Source organism: Mastigoproctus giganteus, chromosome 3 (genome assembly GCF_048544385.1).
Source record: "Mastigoproctus giganteus isolate SK-2022 chromosome 3, ASM4854438v1, whole genome shotgun sequence".
Taxonomy (NCBI): domain Eukaryota; kingdom Metazoa; phylum Arthropoda; class Arachnida; order Uropygi; family Thelyphonidae; genus Mastigoproctus; species Mastigoproctus giganteus.
Window position 1 is genome coordinate 24,807,270 of NC_143577.1, and position 20,194 is coordinate 24,827,463.

The following is a 20,194-nucleotide window of genomic DNA, read 5'->3' on the forward strand; positions in this document are numbered from 1 at the left end:
TTACTTCCGTTGCAACCAGAGAGCAAATTTTTGTATCAAGGCTGGGACCCACAACACAGCCCAAAAATATTAAAGCCATGTGTGAGGGCGAACATGGGATAACTGTGGAAGTAAAGCAAGTGAAAACACGACACCCAGCTTACTCCTCCTTTATAATCTCTTGTCCACCAGATAAAGCAACTCGCCTACAAGACGTAAGCGCCTGGCCAGTAGGTACCTTAGTCAAGCCCTACAGAGACAGATGGGCCAGACCACTGGTTAAAAATGATGCAAGGAATCGGGCTCAATAGCAATCAAGAAAACTACCCCCAGCTGGGGATGCAGAACATCACATCCACCTGTTTGCACAAAACGTGAGGAGCATCTCAAATAAGCTCCACACCCTACAAACGATGATGATGTACGAGGACCTGGATTTCATTTGCCTAATCGAAACCTGGTTGGGAAATGGAAAACAGTTAGATCGGCTAACTGCGGCAGCAAACTGCAAATGTGTGGGAACCGGAAGAACAGATAGGCGAGGAGGAGGAGTTATAATTTGCTATCAAAATAAATACCAGTCTATAAGAGAACGAAAAACCAATTCAAATAATTTTGAAGGGATTTGCGTTACCTTTTCAAAAGAGCACGTGAAAATACAGATATGCATCATATACCTCCCACCTGAGCACACAAAGGAGACAAGAAACGAACTCTATGCTTGGCTTGCTGCAAATCTAAAGCCATCAGTCGACACAATAATAGCGGGAGATTTTAATTTGCCTCTTCCGAAACACAGGGAGGCCAAGAAGGAGCTGGATGCTACATTGGGTGCATTGCACTTGACGCAGCTTCCGACACCAGTAACAAGGGGAATGCAGCAACTTGACCTGTTGTACCATAGTTCCTTAGACATAAGGCTAACGCAAAACTGCATAAAATTTAAGTCGGACCACAATCCCATTGAAATAGAAGCAGCACTGAAGATACACAAATACATGCAGGGTAACCACACGAACTGGGAAAAGCAAAGTAAGTATCTTTTCTCCGTGAAGTATATTAATGCAGAGGTCATTCTCAGTCACCTGACTAGTTACAACTGGAATGACCTGCAAGAAAAGCCAGTAGACGAAGCTTTAGAAAGGATCACTAAAAAGCTATACCAAACAGCATTGGAAGGAGCAGCAAAAGAAATCAAAATATCTGAGAGAACAAAAGAATGGTTTAACCCACAATTGAAAGAAAGTTTCCTCAGGAAGCAAAAACTGTATAGAAAATGGCAAAGAACGGGTCATCCTGCCGATCACATTCGTTATAAGAAAGAAAGAGCACATTTCATCAAAGCAAAACGACAGGCACACTGCAGTGTTGTTCATAATAAACTAAAAAGAGCAAAAAGAATTACTAGCAATAGAAATAGCACAGAGAATATGACAGAATGCATTTTCAAGGAATGGGCTAATAACACTTTTAGTAACCTGCATGGACTGAATCAAATTGAGAACACTGATAATGGTAACAAAATTTTGGAATTCCTGAAAGATTTAAACAAGCGAAACTATTCGGCAAGAGAGGAACCAACAAGACCTCCATTGAGTGAAATACAAATCACCAAAGAGAGCGTAATGAAAGCAATCAACGATCTGCCCAATAAGGCCACTGTTGGACCAGACAAATTTCCAATGTTCATCCTTAAAATAAGTAGCCCATTTATAATAGATCTATTACTGCACATCTATCAGAAAATCATCAGGTCAGGAGCTTTCCCGCAAGCTTGGAAAAATTACATTGTAACCCCAATACCAAAGATTAAACACCCAAAATTGGCTAAGGATTACAGATCAATTTCTGTTAGTTGCACCCTACAGAAGGTATTCGAAAAAGCGCTTCTTCCCACCATCAATCAACACTGCTTCAGCCATAGACCACCACATTTGCACTCAGTTATTTCGGGTAGATCAACAATAACAAACTTACTGGAAACCCTTTTTCGCGTGCAGAAAGCACTAAATGAGAAAAAGCAATTGATATTATTTTTTTGGATATCTCCGCAGCCTACGACAACGTCTCAATTCCAGCGCTCATTGCGATTTTGAAGAATTATTTTAATGTAAGAGGAAATCTGTTAACTATAATAACCAGCCTGCTAGAACATAGGAAACTTATTGTTAAGCACCAAAAGCTACAATCTTGCTTTACCATCTCGCAAGGAGTGCCTCAAGGGGGAGTTCTTTCGGCTACTCTCTTCGCGGCCGTCCTGGAGCCGTTTCTTGCACGGTACTACAATTTTATAACATATGCTGACGATGTAAAATTCTTCATCACTTCCAAAGACCATGAATCAGCAGAAAGTATTTGCCAGATGGCAAATAGCACAATCCGAGAATTTGAGAGCTACCTGGATTGCATCGGGCTCCGTATTAATGCACAGAAGTCTGCCCAAATGACCATAAGTTACAAGCAGAATAAAAATGACATCTCAATCTCTGTGAACGGGTCTAGTGTGGAAAAAGTGCACTCTCACCTGGACCTGGGTCTTAAGTGGGATGACAGACTCACCTTTGCTCAACACTTCGCCCATATGAAGACAAAAATATTCGCCGCTTTATGGGCTACTAGGCAGGAACTGGTAGGAATTAGGGATCCTCAGCTAGCGACCAAGTACATTTTAATGTGTGTCCTGCCAATTGCAATGTATGCCTCGCAAATCTGGTCTTCAGCTCCAGATTCACATTATAAGTCCGTCCTTGGGATCGAGTACTGGTTCTTGCGATGGCTTAACAGAGTTGCTGGCCACCCTTTTACTATCTCAAGGGCCATTCTCTACTCAAACCTTAACATCACACCCTGGATGCAGCGGACAATTAACAGGAACATACACACTCTCGCACAAATGCTCACAGGCAGAGTGGATGCTCCAGTCCTGGATAATATTCTAGTTAAACCGCGTGCCACTGCTAGACGTTGCGGGGAAGTAAATAATCCACTGCGTTCAGTCCTGAACAATCTTAGTAGCCTGCAAAGATGCTTCCCATCAAATACAGTAAAAGTATTTAACTCACTACACATAGATGCCGAAAAACTGTGTGAGGATGCAACATACCGGAAAGAGATCTTCCAGGATTCGTACAGACTTACTGAAATATGAATCGGCTGCAAAGTACTAAAGAATTGTGAATAAAAGTGAAGCTTTCTGCTTTAAGAACAATAATAATCTGTTGACTGTAAAAATATATCTTCTGTAACAGTTATGTTAATATGTAATTTATAGATGGAATTATTAGTGAATTGTAAATATATCAGTTGTATAATGTATGTACAGAATCATTAATGTGTAAATACCGTATATATTAAACATAAAATGTGTATATAATATTTCGGGACGAGACTACGTGTTCAGTATATGTAACCCACTGCACGTAGTATCTCGTACCCTGATATGTACTTAGCACCCTCCTGGCACTTTGCCGTCCCGGGGTGGTTTCCTTATGGAAATAAACAGATAATAATAATAATAATAATAATAATATGGCATCCGACCATAATACACAATGTGTGTCCCTCTGGAAATCAATCAACTGGACTTTACGTGCCCAAACGAGAAAAACTAACTTGTGTGGCCCACACGCCATCCTTATATACTGGTATGAGTCACTTCTTTGACCGGGAAGGTCCCAATGGACCATGAAAATAGTGGCATCTATATACCTTTTGGAGGATAGTATACTGCACAATACTGTAGATGCAACTTGTAGAACAGGACAGATCGATCGCAAAACATATTTTGATCTTACGTGGGACACAGAAATAAAAATATAATTTTCTGAAGAATACCAATGCCAGAAATCTCATTAATTACTTGCTTGATTTAGATGTTTGAGTTTTTTTTAAGTTTACTTCAAGTAAGCTCAAGCTGAATATGACTACATAGACTTTTTAACTCAAGCAGAATAAGACTATAACTTTGTCATGAAAATTCAATCTCACCTGTCTTGAGATTGTATTTTTATTTGATGCCACGTTAATATCGTATAGAAATTGAAATTTAGCGTAATATCTGTTGATGGATTATTATATTTTACCTCTTTGAGGTGTTTTTATAATAAAATAATTAAAATAATGCTACAATCAATTCAATTCGGAAGGCCCCAATGGACCATATAAATACTGGCATCTGTATACCTTTTGTAGGGTAGTGTACTGCACAATACTGTGAATGAAACTTGTAGAACAGGTACAGGTCGATCGTAAAACATATTGATCTTTCGTGGGGCAGAGAAATAAAAATATAATTTCTGAAGAATACCAATGCCAGAAATCTAATCAATCACTTTCTTGATTTAGGTGTTTTAGTTTTTTAAGTTTGCTTCAAGCAAGTTCAAGCTGAATATGACTACATATTTTTTACAGGACTTTTTGACTCAAGCAGAATAAGACACAACTCTGTCATGAAAATTCAATCTCACCTCTCTTGAGATTGGATTTTTATTTGATGCCACGTTAATATCATAGAGAAATTAAGTAGAAGTAAAAGTATATTGCAAAGATAAAACCATGGAGGAGTATTTTTCAATATTATGAAATAAAGGAAAGCTTCATGGAGTATTATGGACACATTATCCAAAGAAAGAATTACAGACTTGCTAGTCTTTTCTTTGGGAGTAAAATACTTAAGGAGATAATAAGATGAAGAAGAGGATGGATGACCTTAAAGCTTTCTCTAATATGACAACGGAGGAAATTTTATTAAGATGTAAAGACATCAGACAGCTAACCTCCAGCTCGGAGATGTCACTTGAAGAATAAGATAGATGCTTCGTCAAATACTATTTGTAATGGTCTCGCGAATAAATGTTACTGGAAGTCATTGAACTGCGAAATACGAATAACAGTTTTGTTGGGTTTTTTTTACCTTCCAACATTTACAACAAAATGTTATGAATCTTATACCGGTTGTCTTTTTCCATTTTTCGAAGTTCATCCAAGGAGACGAAGGACCTTTGACATTTCCATTTACCTTCACGTTTCGTAAAGATGTTGCTATTAGGTTAGGCGAGAAGAGAAATTACCTGTGTACCAAATAGCGACAACTAGTTATGTACGGTGGTGTTGAGAGTAAAGTAAACACGTTAGACCCATGAACAACTAATGAGCGTTTCGTTGTTAGTGAACATGATAAGCGAGTGGAGATTAGACAACACGCGCAGTCACTTCGTGTGTCAACGTAGTCGAGAATGACACCGAAAATCGTCCCTCACCACAGAATATGTTCCATTTTAAGTGTAGAAAGTATGTGAAATGGAGAGAAGGAGAACTTTTTGCATTAGACAAGAGGATGAGCAATTTACCGTCTCTATTATTGTGATTCGTCCTTGCTCCACCACTTGCTGCATGTAATGACTCCTCTGCGATCATAACGATCCATTCACTTCCGCTTCAGGAAATGCGTTGTAGTGGTGATGCGGCAACTGAAATATTTCTCTCTGTAAATTGTCTCCTAATGCTGCTCTCCCTACGACATTCTTTGCGATGTTAAGTCGCTAAAAATATAAAAAAGACTACAGGGGAAGTAGAATAAGACTACAACTTCGTTATAGTTCTTATTTTTGCCCTTTCGTAATATCGAATTTTTATTTGATGGAACATTTTATAGCCGGTCTAGAGAAATTGAAATTTAGTGTAAAAGGTGTTGGTAGATTATCATATTTTACCTCCACAATTCTAGTAATTCTAAGAACAGAATTGTAGAGATAGTGTCAATAATAAATTTATTGTAACAAAGTGGCCAAACTTATTTTTAAAATGTTATAGTAATCAGTTTTTATCCTTTTTCCTACCAATTCGTTTTTGGTAGGAGAGGGACAAAATTATTAGAAATTTCCTGCAGAATTATTTTCCCTAATGTCTCAATATCTAAATTAAAAAGCGACTACGCTTCAGTTGTTGTTATTTGGTTTTTTTAGGAGCATTAGCAACTAAGGCCATATTGCTCCGGGGATGTGCGGTGGTCACGGGCTTGAACCCCGGTCTAATCAAGAAGCGTGTGCTACGCACTGCTTCTCCTGGCTACGGAGGCGCCCTACGCTTCAGAATTCTATTGAATTCGTCTGCAAGCAGGTTTTTGAAATGTGAAGGTAATACTTCCGCAACCAATGACGACACTGATAGCCCACCTACCTGGTCTTCAACATCCCCACTGCATGAACTGCCTTCTTGCGGCGTCTGGACTTGGCACTATGAGCTAGACATCAGAGACTTGACTTACCCATATTGGATTAATTCGCTCTGATAATCCTGACACAGGATAGAAACCTGCTAACTCAGTCCCTGGACTAGGTAGAATTTCATTGCCTCTTCTACTTGGACTGTCGATCTTGCCCTGTGACTTTTATCCCCATCCTTCGGGGTAAAAGTTACAGGGCAGATTCCTCGCCTGGTGAGGCTGTCTCCTCTCCACTGACCTGTGGGCAAATACCTTCTTGTACATCTCCCTGCCTACTTTAACCTCTGTCCCTCCGCATCTTGCACTGCTCTCCTAGTTTATACTTCTTTCTCTTTTCGGGCGAGGGTTCTCCGTGGAAAGTTCAGGCGACGCTAGGGTCCGTATCGCCAGATCATCAAATCCCTACTACCTGGCCCGGCTTCCAACGCTTGGTAACTAGGGGTCGGTAGTGTTTCGCGGGCTCCTAGGCTAAGAGGCCAGATGGACTACATAACCCTACATAAACCACATATCACTCACACTATCTAGCCTTTACAGGATAATCGTACTCGATACATGAGAACTGATCGTGGAGTTGGAAAACACCGGTGCCGCCGATTCGAAACACTATGTAGCATTGGCACTTATTGAAGTTGTTGGAAACATGCTTGGATTCCAGCATTTATGGTAGCAGTTCCTCCTGTTCCAATTTGTTTTCCTGTATTCAAGCATGATTGCTCTCATACCAGTATCTTCAGAATCGAAGACGCAATTCAACCGAAGATACAATTTAATATATGATTCAGAAACGTTGCCGCTTTTTAATTTAGATATTGGAACTGAGTAAAGAAAGTTGTAATAATTTTATTCTTTTCTTACCAGGAAACTAATTTCAAAAATATTCACGTGCTAAAGTGTAGTTCTTAAGAATTTATATAATAGTATATCTAATGTCGTTCTTTAACTCAATCAAGCTTATTCATTTTTTTTAGCCATACTGCACATTCTGTCTCAGAAAAAGTCAAATTAATTTTATTATTTAGAATCAGCTAAGTTATGACTTTCCGATTTGTCCATATTTCGTGAACTTTTCCCCCTTATTACGTACACTAATCCCAACAAGAAAAATTATTGAAACGCATGAGATCAGAAAGCCTGAAGAAATTTGGATGGTTAGTCTGGATGGATGGTTAAAGAAAACCATGCAAAACCATGCAACCTTCACATGAAACCGACTAAGCTTTCCCGTCGAAAAGGAGAGATCTAGATAGGATTATACATGGGAGTGTCAAAATTCGAATGTAGAACTTTTTTCCACAACTGTGACAAGAGCTTCTTTGTCCCCTCCGTTCTATACTGGAATTACGATAATATCTTCAAATGTTTGAGACTGAAATGAAAATTTCATGTAGAAGAAATGAATCGTGTATGGATTTTACCATGAGCTCTCAACATCTCATATTGTGAATACCTTCACAACGGGTTGCCTGTTATTGCACTACCTCGAATAAGCAAAGGTTCTCCAGTAGAGAAGACAATGTTACATATTCTCTGCGGATATCACCACCACCCAGACGACACCGTTTGTAAATGTGTATGGGACAGTAAACGCTCTTATCCACATCTCTGTCCCTATTAGACATAGAAAAGCGAAAAGGTGGAGGAAAGCGATAATAGGAGAGGAAGAAGAAGAAATGCTGTCGAAAAAAAGGAAAAGGTCAGTTACTCCTCAAACTCACTCACTCAAGTAGTTTACTCATAAATCCCTCGAACAGACAACCCTCCCCAGTAGTGAAGTTTGTTGTTACCTATTCTAAATAACTAAGGATACCCTCAGTCTGCACCGTCTCAAAGCTTGTTGACCACTCATCGATGGGCGGGTAGGTCCCCCAGTGATTTAATTCCACAATATGAGGAATGCCAGACAGTGTGCGACAGTAATTTTTTAGTACTTCACTATCACGCATACATCTCATATTGTGAAGTTAAACTTCATAACTGTGTTGTCACTCATTGTATCACTGGTTACCTACCACCGATGAGAGGCTAACAAGCCTGGAAACGGTGCCTCCTAAGTGGTAATATCCTCTATAAGTAGCACTAGTCTTCTTTGCTGGGGAAACGTTGCTTATTTGAGGTAATGCAATAACAGGTAACTCGTTATGAAGACGTTCACAATATGAGATGTAACAAAAACAATGTCATTTCACCTACTTCGGTGATTTACAACGAACTAAAATGATACTTTGTGTTAATTTGTTCGTCTTAATAAAACTAAAACTGTGTAATATTTATTACTCTTCTCCCATATACTTTTAAGTTTCTTTTCTCCTTATATCTATGTATCTCTTCACAAGCGACACCACGTTCACGGACTGTCTACAGCTAACCAATAGTTCCTCTCCACGAAAGTGAAAGTAAAAGTATATTGCACAAGATAAAACCATGGAGAAGTATTTTTCAATATTATGAAATGAAGGAAGACTTCAAGTGTTAAACTACATTTAATCTATGAATTTCCTTTTTCATCCAAATTGTATAGAAAAAATGATAATAATGGCCCAATTTCTATTTGTCCGATTTTAATGAAATTTGAAATGCTGTAAAAGTACTTTTAAAAGGTCCAAATATAAAATTGAATGAAAATTCGTCCACTGGGGTTAGAGTTGTTACTTGAATGGAAGTCGCTTCTTCCATTCAGTTTAGATGTGCAAAATTTAAAATAAAACAATTTAGTAAGGGGTCGGGCACTTTGCACTAAACTTTCAGGCTAATCGAAATACTTTGTGCCTCCATAAACCAGGATGATGTTGTGGCGTCTTGATAAGATAATCTGTACCCTGGTTTATGGTTATTTATTTATATTCTTTCTATCTTTTCTGAGCTATTAATTTCAATTCATTTAACCTCATATTATTGCATAAATTTTTACTTAACACTGCGCCTTATACAAAAAGCAATTTATTAATTGAAAATTGTTTATCCTCTAAAAGTGTATTTTATTTTACTACCCCCTCTCGGCTGGCTATAACTGCTTATCACTGGCCGGAATGCGGATCCCACGTTCTACATATTCGCCATATTTTCAAAACCGTTCTGCATGTTATCCTTTTTTTTTTTTTTTGTTTTTGTGCAAAATCCACCTAGGCCTTTGCCAACGTCACCCCACGGTTCTTTTCACTGAGGCAAGTGCACTGGTGTCTCACTGTACTGAAACCGTAACTTGTCACCCTCCTGAACCTATATATACGCGCCTAAAAATGAGCAAACAAATATATTAATGAGATTAATTCTAGTGAAAAAGTTTGTCTATGAATCTTATTTCTCCCAATGAATTTCTTAGCAACTTCTTCAACTGAAATGTTTGATAAAGAGTTCACGATGATGTCAAATGGCAACACTATACAAGATATTTCATTTCGCTCTTGTCTACTCTTGACTCAAGTGCTTCCACTCACCAAAGAGGGGATAACTATTCACGAAACTGTGCTGTATGGGCGGTGGCGTTCTGTTGAGAATAATAGCAGCAGTATTCTCTATTTGGGAAGTGTTGCTTATTCGAAAGTGCAGTGCAAGGCTAGGAAAATCATTGTGAAGGAATTCACAATATAAGATGTTTATAGTGATGATGCCGCTTCAAAAATATACAAGGTCACAAGATCGAACTGTCACAAGTTTTTTTTTTTTTTTTTACGACTAAAAAGTAAGTAAGTAAGCAACAGCCATGATCAATCTACTGCAGGGTGGAAGCCTCCTCAACAATTCATGTTGAGAAAAATGGACCACAATCTGCCAGTGCGGGTTGGCCGATCGACCGTATTTAGCAGTTAGGGGCTTGAACCCCGGTCTACTCAAAGAGCGTGTGCTACTGCACTCCCGCCCCTGACCATTCGACTACGAAGGCCTTTTTTACAACTATCTCTGTTTTAAATAAAATACTCTAGTTGTAGAATTATTAGTCTTTTATTATGAAAGACGTAATACTTAAGTAGGTACATGAAATTTTGAAATAAACTTATTAAAAACTAAATCAGGCAAGTAATTAATGGAATTTCTGGCATTGGCGTTCTCCGAAAAATTATATATATTTTTTTTATGCGCCGCGATCAACCATTTGCCGACCCTTATTTTAAATTGCGGTGCTTGTAACGTTAAACTGCAAATTAAAAATCTATGCAAAAGCAAATAGTTGGTAAAAATCCTTTTAATAATATTTTCTTGTTCAATAATAAGTTCGAAAGTAATCTAAAAAATTAGTATTTATGTGGAAAAGCCTTTAGGACTACTTTCCCTGCTCCACTCCTATCTGTGGGTTAGTGATTTCGAAAAGGTGTCAATTGTAAAAATTGAGAAACAAAAAAAATAGTTGTTGGCTTCTAATAACACTGGTCAACACAAAAAATGTTTCTGGCTTGAAAATTTTCAATTTTTCTTAATTTCAGCATGAGAAAAACGAATATAACATTTAAAACTCTTAGTTAGCTCTTGGTTCCACGATATAGCCCCTCTTATGATTTAAGGGAATATTGGTGAATACTAGGAAATTTTGGAGTCTAGAAAATTAGCATTAGCAGGGCACATGATGCAAGAAAGCAAGCTTATATAGCATCAGCCACAAAAAAAAAAAAACACAGACCCTTCTCATTTCACCCATCCACTCGCTTCAAATGTTTGTCTAGTTCTGCCTTGAATCTGTTTAAGCTGTCAACTTCTACAATGACAGATGGAAGTTTGTTCCAGCAATCAATCACCCGCTTGGCTAAAGGCAAACTTCCGCACATCTATCCTACAACTGTCTTTCCTCAATTTGAATTTATGCCTTCTCAGGCGATTATTCTGAGCAAGAGGAAGAATCCCATCAGCTCAAACCATTCAAGGCTTTATACACCTCAATCAGATCACCACGCAGGTGCCTAGTCTCCAGACACTGTAATTTGCAAAACTTAAGCCTTTCTTCGTAAGAGCAACCCTTTGTTCCATTCACTAATCTTGTTGCTCTTCACGGTACTCGTTCCAACAGCTCTACATCCTTCTTAAAATGAGGCCTCTAGACCTGTACACAAGGGAATAATCATCTCCTTATCCCTGCTAGAAAAATTCCTGTATATCATTGACAAGACACCATGAGGTACTCTTGCAGACCGTCTGCTGCTCAGAAAACTTCATATCTGCCTGCATAATTACCCCCAGGTCCTTTTCATTCTTTACCACTGTCAGTGTAGTAACACAGAGTTGATACAAATTTGTACGTTACTCTGGGGTTACTGCTTCCCATATGCAGTACTTTACATTTGTGAATATTAAACTTAAAAATAAAAAAAAAATAGATAGGTTGGTAACACTGAAACAGGAATCAATACGCCATGTTTTTTTTTTTTATTTCTTATTTTTTATTTTTTTTTTTATTTCTGTGTATCATTTACCTTGCAAGTGTTATTAGTGACGTTCATTTCTTTTTTCTTTTTTTTTTTTCAAGTTTATGGACAAAAATTACGTAAAAAGCCAGAATGCCACGTAAATGTGTTAACAGTGTTGACAGTTTTTGTTAGGTGTGTGATGATGTGACATTTTCCACTCAGAAACGCCAATTGACTCCACTTGTGAAGACAGCCTACTACCATTATTTTGGCTATAAGGTAGTGGATGAATACAAACCCTGGGCACCTCATATTTGCCACAACACATGTGCTGTAAATCTCCGTGGATGGTTGAATAACAAAGGACGTTCAATGCCTTTTGCCATCCCAAAGATTTGGAAGGAGCCTTCAAATCATGTAAATGACTGTTATTTCTGCATGGTGCCTCCTCTTCAGCATGGCATGTCAAAAAAAGGAAGTGGACTTTGGAATACCCCAACATTCCGTCAGCTATCCGACCAGTAGCACATGGGGATGGTCTGCCTGTACCCCACCCTCTAGAAGAGTACATTCTGGAGTCTGATGAAGATGGGGACAGTGAGAGGAATGATGGTTAACCTGGGCCTTCAACATCACAGGATCCTGATTTTGTGCCAGAACCTGAGTCGCCGAGTGAGTCAAACAGTATCACTCAAGGTGAACTAAGTGATCTAATTCTAGACCTAGATCGATCGAAAGATAAAGCAGAGCTTCTGGAATCAAGGCTCCAACAGTGGAATCTTCTGTAACCAAATGTCAAAGTGTCCGTGTACAGTAGCAAGCAGAATGCTTTTATTCCATATTTTAAAAGTGAAAACAACCTTGTTGCCTGCTGCGATGTCATTGGTTTGATGACAGCTTTGAATGTAGGTTTGCAGACACAAATACGGGTTAATATAATCAATTACGAGTAACCCTAATATAATAATTTGAAATTTTTTGTCCACATAAAGGAGACATGAAAATATGAAATTAATTCTGGAAGCAATGAAGTACAAAGACCCCCAATGGCAGATCTGTGGAGACTTGAAGGTGATTGGAATACTGCTGGTGCAGTTGGGATACACGAAGTACTGCTGTTTCCTGTGTGAGTGGGACGGTCGGGCTAGGTACTCACACTACAAGAGAAAAGTCTGGGAAAATCTGCGCCCCGGGGAAAAAAATGTCCAGCACAATCCTCTGGTTGATCGAAGCAAAATTCTTCATGAGTCCCAGTGGGGATGAACCAGGATGGAGAAGCTTTCAAGTACTTGAGAGGACAATTTCCACTGTTGAGTGATGTTAAGGTTAAGGAAAGAATCTTTCTTGGTCCGCAAATTCGTGAACTTTTAAAAGGGTGAAAATTTTGAGCGAGTCCTCCAGGGTAATGAGAACGCAGCTTGGGAAGCCTTTAAAAGTGTTGTGCATGCCTTCCTGGGAAACCGAAGAGCTGGAAACTATGTTGAAATTGTGAACAACTTTCTAGAAAAGTATCAGCAATTAGGCTGCAACATGTCACTGAAAATCCACTTTCTCAACTCTCATCTGGACTTCTTCCCTGACAACTGTGGTGCAGTGAGTGACGAGCACGGTGAGCGATTCCGCCAAGACATTTCAGCAATGGAAAGAAGATATCAGGGTAGGTGGAACGCTTCTATGCTTGCTGACTACTGTTGGACAGTAACAAGAGATGCCCCGGAAGTGGAAAAGCCACATTTTGAGAAAGTACTTTCGCTTCCTGTGCAGTTTTCTTGTGTTCTTGTTTTTTTACGCTTTAATTAAAAACAACTGTGATTTATGTTGTAACAAGAAAATGTAAATATGAGATTGTTTTAATATTACTTTTCACTCCGACTACCACTGAAATTACTATATTCTCAGACAATAGCGAAGTACTGTATCTCAAAAACTATAGCTAACCAAAAATTTCTGAAGTCATATTCGTTTTTCTCGACCCAAAATTAGTCAAGTTTGCCTATTTTAAGAAAGGAAACAAATTCAAAGAATTTTTTTGTTGAACAGCGCATAATTTGTGAGATATAAAATTGTTTCAGTAGGTTGAATGGACTATTTGAAATAATATAAAAATAATGCAAAAACAACAAATAAGATATTTGTTAATTCTGTATCTTTATAATTATCAGTAAAAATTATTTTTGATCTAAACAGTAAAAAGAGTTGCGAGAGGGCAGTAGCGTCGTATAAATTTCACTATTGAACGATTTATCTTAGAACAGATGACGTAGCTTTTCGTCTGCTTAAAACAAAAGACGTTTAAAAAGTTTTCTTTACAATATTTTCTTTTTCAGTACAGGAAACGAAATTATATTAAATTAGAAATAACTCATAAGATAATGAATCCGTGTGTTATTAGATAAATTGAAGATCTACTTCTGCATGCTTTTATGGATTGAAGACGTACTGAACAGCAGATATTAAAGTACAACAGAAATTTATACTGTATCGATTCTGCTGAAAGATCTCTAAAAATCACAAAATGGATTTATATATTCCTAGAACTATTTTAAGATTAAAATATGAATAAATACCAGTTCTGTAAAGCCCATCGAAGGCGGGACGTTTGCTTTCGGCACACGCCTGTATTCAGTTTGTGACATTTGACATTTACGTTTGGTTATCGGTAGAAAGGCAAGAATTATGGAATGCCTTGTCGTTTGTGTGTGTGTGTGCGTGTGGGGTAATATTTTATAATTGAATAGAATCATAAGAACGATTGAAATCTTTTTTGGAATCATATAATATACCAGTAACGGTACATACGTTATTAAATGCAACAAATATACTTAGTTCTTATTATTCTCCTTCATACTATTGGTAACCTGATGGAGAGATGCAAATACGTTCTATTCGTATAAGAAGTATTTGAATATTTACACCAAGTGATAAGAAATCAAGAATAAATTTAACAGTAAGGTAAATTGAAAAAAAAAATGTGATTTACCTGAGAACAAAGGAATCCCTGGCGTTTCAGACAATCAGTTGTTGTCGAGCTTTTCTTCTGCAACACAGAGACATACAAAATACTTTCATCCTGAACCGAAACTTGGGACTCATGGCGAGACATACGATGGGTTTCCAGGCTCCACTGAGTATCCCCAACCAGAGTAGAGAAAAGTGAAGGGAGTGATTGTCCATCGAACGTTTCGAAACGAACTCCCAGATGCAAAGACTAAACCAGGGAAACCACGACAACCAGAAGATAAGGGTTAGGACAAAGGCCATTATATGATCCGGATTAGATAGGTTTTCTCCCAGTGCAGTTGCTTGTTCCTTCTCTTCTTGAGTCATGCATTGCCGAAGTTTGTGCATCGTCACAAACACGTAGAAATACGTATAAGTAATAGTGATGACACTTGGAGCGATGATCAGAAACGCCAATGTTGTACTATACGGCACCATGCTAGCGAAGTCTAGCATACACACGTAGCCATCTCGGTAGAAATTTCCTTTAGAGAAGCCCAGGAGGGGAGGACAACAGAGGAACATTGACGTTACCCAGGTAAAGACCATCCGACATTGACATCGTGTCCGAGTTTGGATCGTATCGTATCGAACAGGCTTCTTAATGGCCAGATATCTATCTACAGATATCCACATGAATGTGTAGAGGCACACGCTCCACAAGGTGATTTCCACATATCCACTAAGACGACATAGAAAGTCTCCGTAGACCCAGTCTCGAACCACAGTTGGATACACAGAAAGAGGCACTATGAGGACTCCACAGAGGAGGTCAGCCACTGCAAGCGACAAAATATAATGATCCATGGCCTCTTTTTGACCAGGAGAAGTGACAAGCGTGGCGATCATCACGACATTGGCTACTGTTGTCAAGACACAAGTTACCAAAATAACAGTTGCCTCCACAATGCGGTCTGCAGTCACGGGCAATTCATTCTCAGACAAGACTAGCAGATCTTCCGTACTTCTGGACATTGCTGATGATGTCAGAGAAACGGCTGTTTAGCAGCATCTGTACGCTGTGAGAATAACAAACAGTAAACCCATTAGCATTATTTCTCTTAAGATTAAAATGAACTAATTAGCTTTTGGGTAGTTTTTATTGTTGTAAGTGCGCATGTACTAGACCAAAGACAAGTAATGTGTTATCTTCAAATGTTTCAAATGCCTGCATTACTTGTATTCATGGCACGTAGCTAGTGTTTCTGCCCTTTGCACTGGTTTCGGTGTACAATTGATGTTACGTATTCATTAGCCATTTTTTTGCTGGGATTAAATGTCGTCTTTCTGTTCCAGCTAATTTATTTTCTGAGAGATAGATGTTCGTAGTTGAAGCCTGAAAGCGTAAAAAAACTATTTTTGCTTAACAGAGTATGGCGAAATTACCATATGAATAATACAACAAAAGTTTGGTGTGCCACTTCTGCTATATAAAGGTTATGGTAAGCAGGGCTGTCGGAGACAAGAGAGCTTGACATAAAAATGAAATGAAGCGTGTTGTATATGTTTTTATCTTGCTCTTTATATAAAGCAAGTACTTTTACTTTTAATTATCTAGTGAAATACAAATGTTCTTTACACAATATCAGCGTTAAAATTTATCTCTCTTTCAACGACAAAGGATGTTATCTCACGATGTGGAAGTACACTGGTTAAAACACTTAGGGATCACTGCATAGTCTATTGCACAATCTAACATAATCGATATCCATTATAGCTGCAATGACAGCACATATTCAAGAATTGACATTGTGTGTACATATAAATTACTTAGTTCTCCAACAAATACAGGCCGGGACTATGCAAATTCAGGCGTCCTACCATTAAATACTCGACCATGTTGCAGACGCATCACATTAGTGAACTACAGCTGCAAAAGACAACACACCACCTGTTGATTATCGTAGTGAAGCATCTGGAAAGTTCATCCCAGATGGATTTGCCAGTGTTTATCGCTTGGAGGGTCATCGGGACAGAGGCTAAACAGTAACAACGCCAAGTTGCAGCATAGCTTGGTATGTCACAAAGTGTCATCAGCAGGATGTGGAATCGGTTCAAAGAAATCCAGACTATTTGTTTACTCCAGATCAGGGTCGTAGATCATCAGTTCCGTGGCAAGATCTCTCTCTCCATCCGTCGCAATCGACACTTAAACTACCCAACTACTCGGATGCTTTGCAGCGACGAGTGTTACGAGTGTCAACCCAAACTATCGGAAGCATCCGAACATCGTAATTGAACTGACTCTTCATATAGGAATCGAGGCACATCCTGCGATCAGATTCTCACCGTGTTCTAGGGTAGTGTTGACGAAGAACCCGAAACAATCCTGTGTACGTAAAAGAAAGGAAAAACCATTTCATATTAGGGCCATCCAAGAACTACTTATATGCCCATGTGTATTATTATATCCATAATTGTGTGTTTCCTCCAGTTGATTTGACTGTTTTCCTGGACGAAGAATCAAGAGTTCTCGGGAGAAAAACCTTGCTGTCCACTCATGAGACCGATAAATCGACCACGGAGTGATAAAAAGCCCATAAAAGTTCCTTGCGTTATCGACTAGTTTCGAACGCGGGGAGAACGGTGATTTTAACCATTTTTCTACCGCTCAGACTCCTTGTGTTCCTACAGGAACACAGTCACTTAGATGGAGCTAGATTGCTTGATACGGGAGTGGCATTAGTCTCTGTGGTCGTATAGATTTATCATGGAACAGGCCCCACGTAGATATAGAGACGAGATTCTGCAACCAATAATTGTGCTGAAAGGAATACCCCATCTTCCCACAGTATGCTGGAAGATGGGATGTAATCATTATGGAGTGGCCCGCCTGCTCCCCCAGTCTGACTCCCATCAAACATGTCTGGGTCGCCTTCGAAGATATATTGCAGCTTGTCCGGCCTGTCCAGTGGCTACTGATTCTGCAGCTGCTCGTCGATACCTTAATTTATCGATGCATTGCAGGTGCGAAACATTTCTGGCAATTAGGGGTTATATATCATACTAAAGTATTTGTCCGTGTGTGTACCGTAACACACACAAAAAAAAGGTTTCTGCTAGTACTGTAATACTTTGCTTCTGATATGCCATTTTCCAATAAGGCCACAGTTACTGTTCACTCTACAGATTCAGTTGGAGAATCGCCGTCTGCCGTACACTGGGTGGAAAAGACCTGAGTTCGAGTCCTGTCGATGACGTGAGGAAATTTTATTTATTTTTTTATTTTTTTTTGGGCCTTTTTCACAACGTGGCTGAGTTAGTCGGTTTCAGGCAAGGGTAACACGTTTTTTCTCGAAGAAACTCGGGTTTTTCGTTCAGCAAACAGAAAATCGTCCACACAACACACGCGGTTTACAGACAGTATATATGGAGCAATATAGTCTTGGTTGTTGATACGCCAAAATCTCAATTACAACAACAGCAGCAACAGGCTGCGATTCTGTTGCAACCAATGATTCTGTAACTTTACAGTTACAGAATCACAGCCTGTAATTATTTGGAAAATTCTGAAAAAGAGAGAGACATTGTTTTAGGCGCATCAGCGATTTAGACCATATTGCGCCATATTTATTTTGTCTGTAAATTGCTGGACGATTCCCCCAAAACTGGTTTGTTTGTTTTTTTTTTTTTCTCCAGAAAATTACTGGTGGTCCTAATATAATTTTTTTTTTTTTTTTTGTTTGTTTGCAGGACGAAACACCCAAGGAGAAAAAACCGTGATACCCTCGCGTGAGACTGATTCAACTACGTTGTCAAAAAAGCCCGTAGAAATTCCTCGCCTCATTGAATGGATTCGAACTCAGGTCTTTTCTACCCGGTTTGGGTAGAACTGTGATTGTACCAACTGTGCTTCTCGCGAGGTCGAGAGAGAGAGAGAGAGAGATGCACAGTTATTGAAATTGAAAATAATGCGACTTTAGTGAAACATTTGAAAATCATCGGATTACAAGGTTTTTCCCACATAAAGTATTTTGTGCTGATATTTGTGGTTATAAAAATGTCTGGTAGCGAATTCTACTTCTGTAACCGTTATGACAACGATTAAACTACCTGTTTGGTGCATACAGTGTGAAGGCTTGGATGATGGAACCAATTTCTGGCAACTGTTTACATAACTAGGACAAATTCAAATTAATATTTTAATGGCCCTTAGGTTGCTGCTCATATCCTCTTAAAGGAATTTTTTTTGTGTGTGGAAGTGTGTGTTCACTGGCTGATTTTCATGTTGTGTGAGCGGAAGAAACGTTGGAACACCTCACGGGGAACCCTACTCTGTCTGAGGGAGTAGGGGTAACTACGGCCTCAATTGAAGATCGATAGAAATTCTCCAATTATCAACAGGAATCGAACTCAGACCTCTCCAAACGAGTGGCAGATGGAGATGTATCGTGCCTACGAAGCTCCACGGAGGAAACAACCGGGAAAGTCTAGAATGAGAAGGAAGATTCTGCATAGCTCACTCAGGCTGAAATTTCACAGCAGCATAACACAGGTTTTTTTTCCCTGTATTAAAGCATCCCACAGTTATTTAACTCCTCGATAAGGAAATTAAAATCTTTCAAGGTTTTCTACATGCGGGAAAGAATTATGCAGTCTTGAAAATTCGTAAAAAATTGGCAAAAAATATCGATTCTAAACGTCCTTCATACGCTGATGGATGCCAGAATGGAACTTTAGAAGAGTTTCAAGAAAACGCCTGGGTGACTTCGCCTGATGAGTGACAGAATGAATTTATTGGATATTGACAAGGGATTGGATATTAACATGAATGCAACCTTATTCTGTCAAGTCGTTGGACTATTCAAGAAAGTTGTTCACAGAATGACAAGTAGGAGAAAGAAGGGTAAAAAAAGGTAAAAAAGGTCATTGAATTGAGGATTACTTAACGTAGTAAATACGATTTGGTATACCAACTTCAAGATGTTGTGAATAGAATTTCCACTAACAATTCAAAATAAATTAATATAATTCACTATTTTAGTTAATTCGTGTACATAATACAGCGTATTATACGTATATAATTTGGAGTAATCTGTGTTATATAAAAACACAGTTCTAAAATCCTACAACAACGTTGTTGTTGTTGTAGGATTTCAGGAGCATTAGCGACTAAGGTCATATTGCTCCGTGTTATTGTCTGTAAATTGCTTGTGTTCTGAAGTCGATTTTCTGTTTGCTGGATGAAAACCCTAGTTTCCGGCAGAAAAAAGCATACTGCCCTCGCCTGAGAACGACCACCTCAGCCACATTGTAAAAAAGGCCCATAAAAATTCCTTCCATCATCAACGGGGCTCGAATTCTGGTCTTTTCCACCGGGTGGGGGTGGAGGACGGCGATTCTACCAACTTTTTTTACGAGGGCATAAAAAATGTGAAAACTGGTTTGTTTTTTGCTTTATGGATTTAGTATGGAAAATTGTATTCATTAGATATTACGTTTTTAAAGATATGTTTGTATTTATTTTGCACTTATTTTTTGCTAAAACAGTCCCCCCCCCTGTTTTTCGATTAATAAACTTGAAAAATTGATCCTCTTATGGAGTTACAGAATTACTTTTCGAATTGTTGGATTCATAAAAAATGTCTTGTTCTAATATAACACCATTACATCTTTTGTAATATTTTCTGTATAATAATAATTATAATAATGCCGT

The 20,194-nt window shown here is 38.6% G+C and overlaps 2 protein-coding genes across 2 annotated transcripts in view; one reads left to right on the forward strand and one right to left on the reverse strand.

Annotated features, from left to right (window-relative positions):
- Window positions 1-20,194, forward strand: part of LOC150087809 (dipeptidyl peptidase 2-like) — a 267,578-nt gene that overhangs the window by 124,644 nt on the left and 122,740 nt on the right. The window lies entirely within an intron of this gene.
- The window catches only part of DopEcR (G-protein coupled receptor DopEcR), a 128,344-nt gene that overhangs the window by 56,383 nt on the left and 51,767 nt on the right, over window positions 1-20,194 (reverse strand). The window contains exon 2 of the mRNA XM_090370437.1: window positions 14,519-15,557. Within this exon, the coding sequence (XP_090226563.1) occupies window positions 14,545-15,513 (969 nt within the window). The 5' untranslated portion in view covers window positions 15,514-15,557 and the 3' untranslated portion in view covers window positions 14,519-14,544. The remainder of the gene's footprint in view (window positions 1-14,518; window positions 15,558-20,194) is intronic.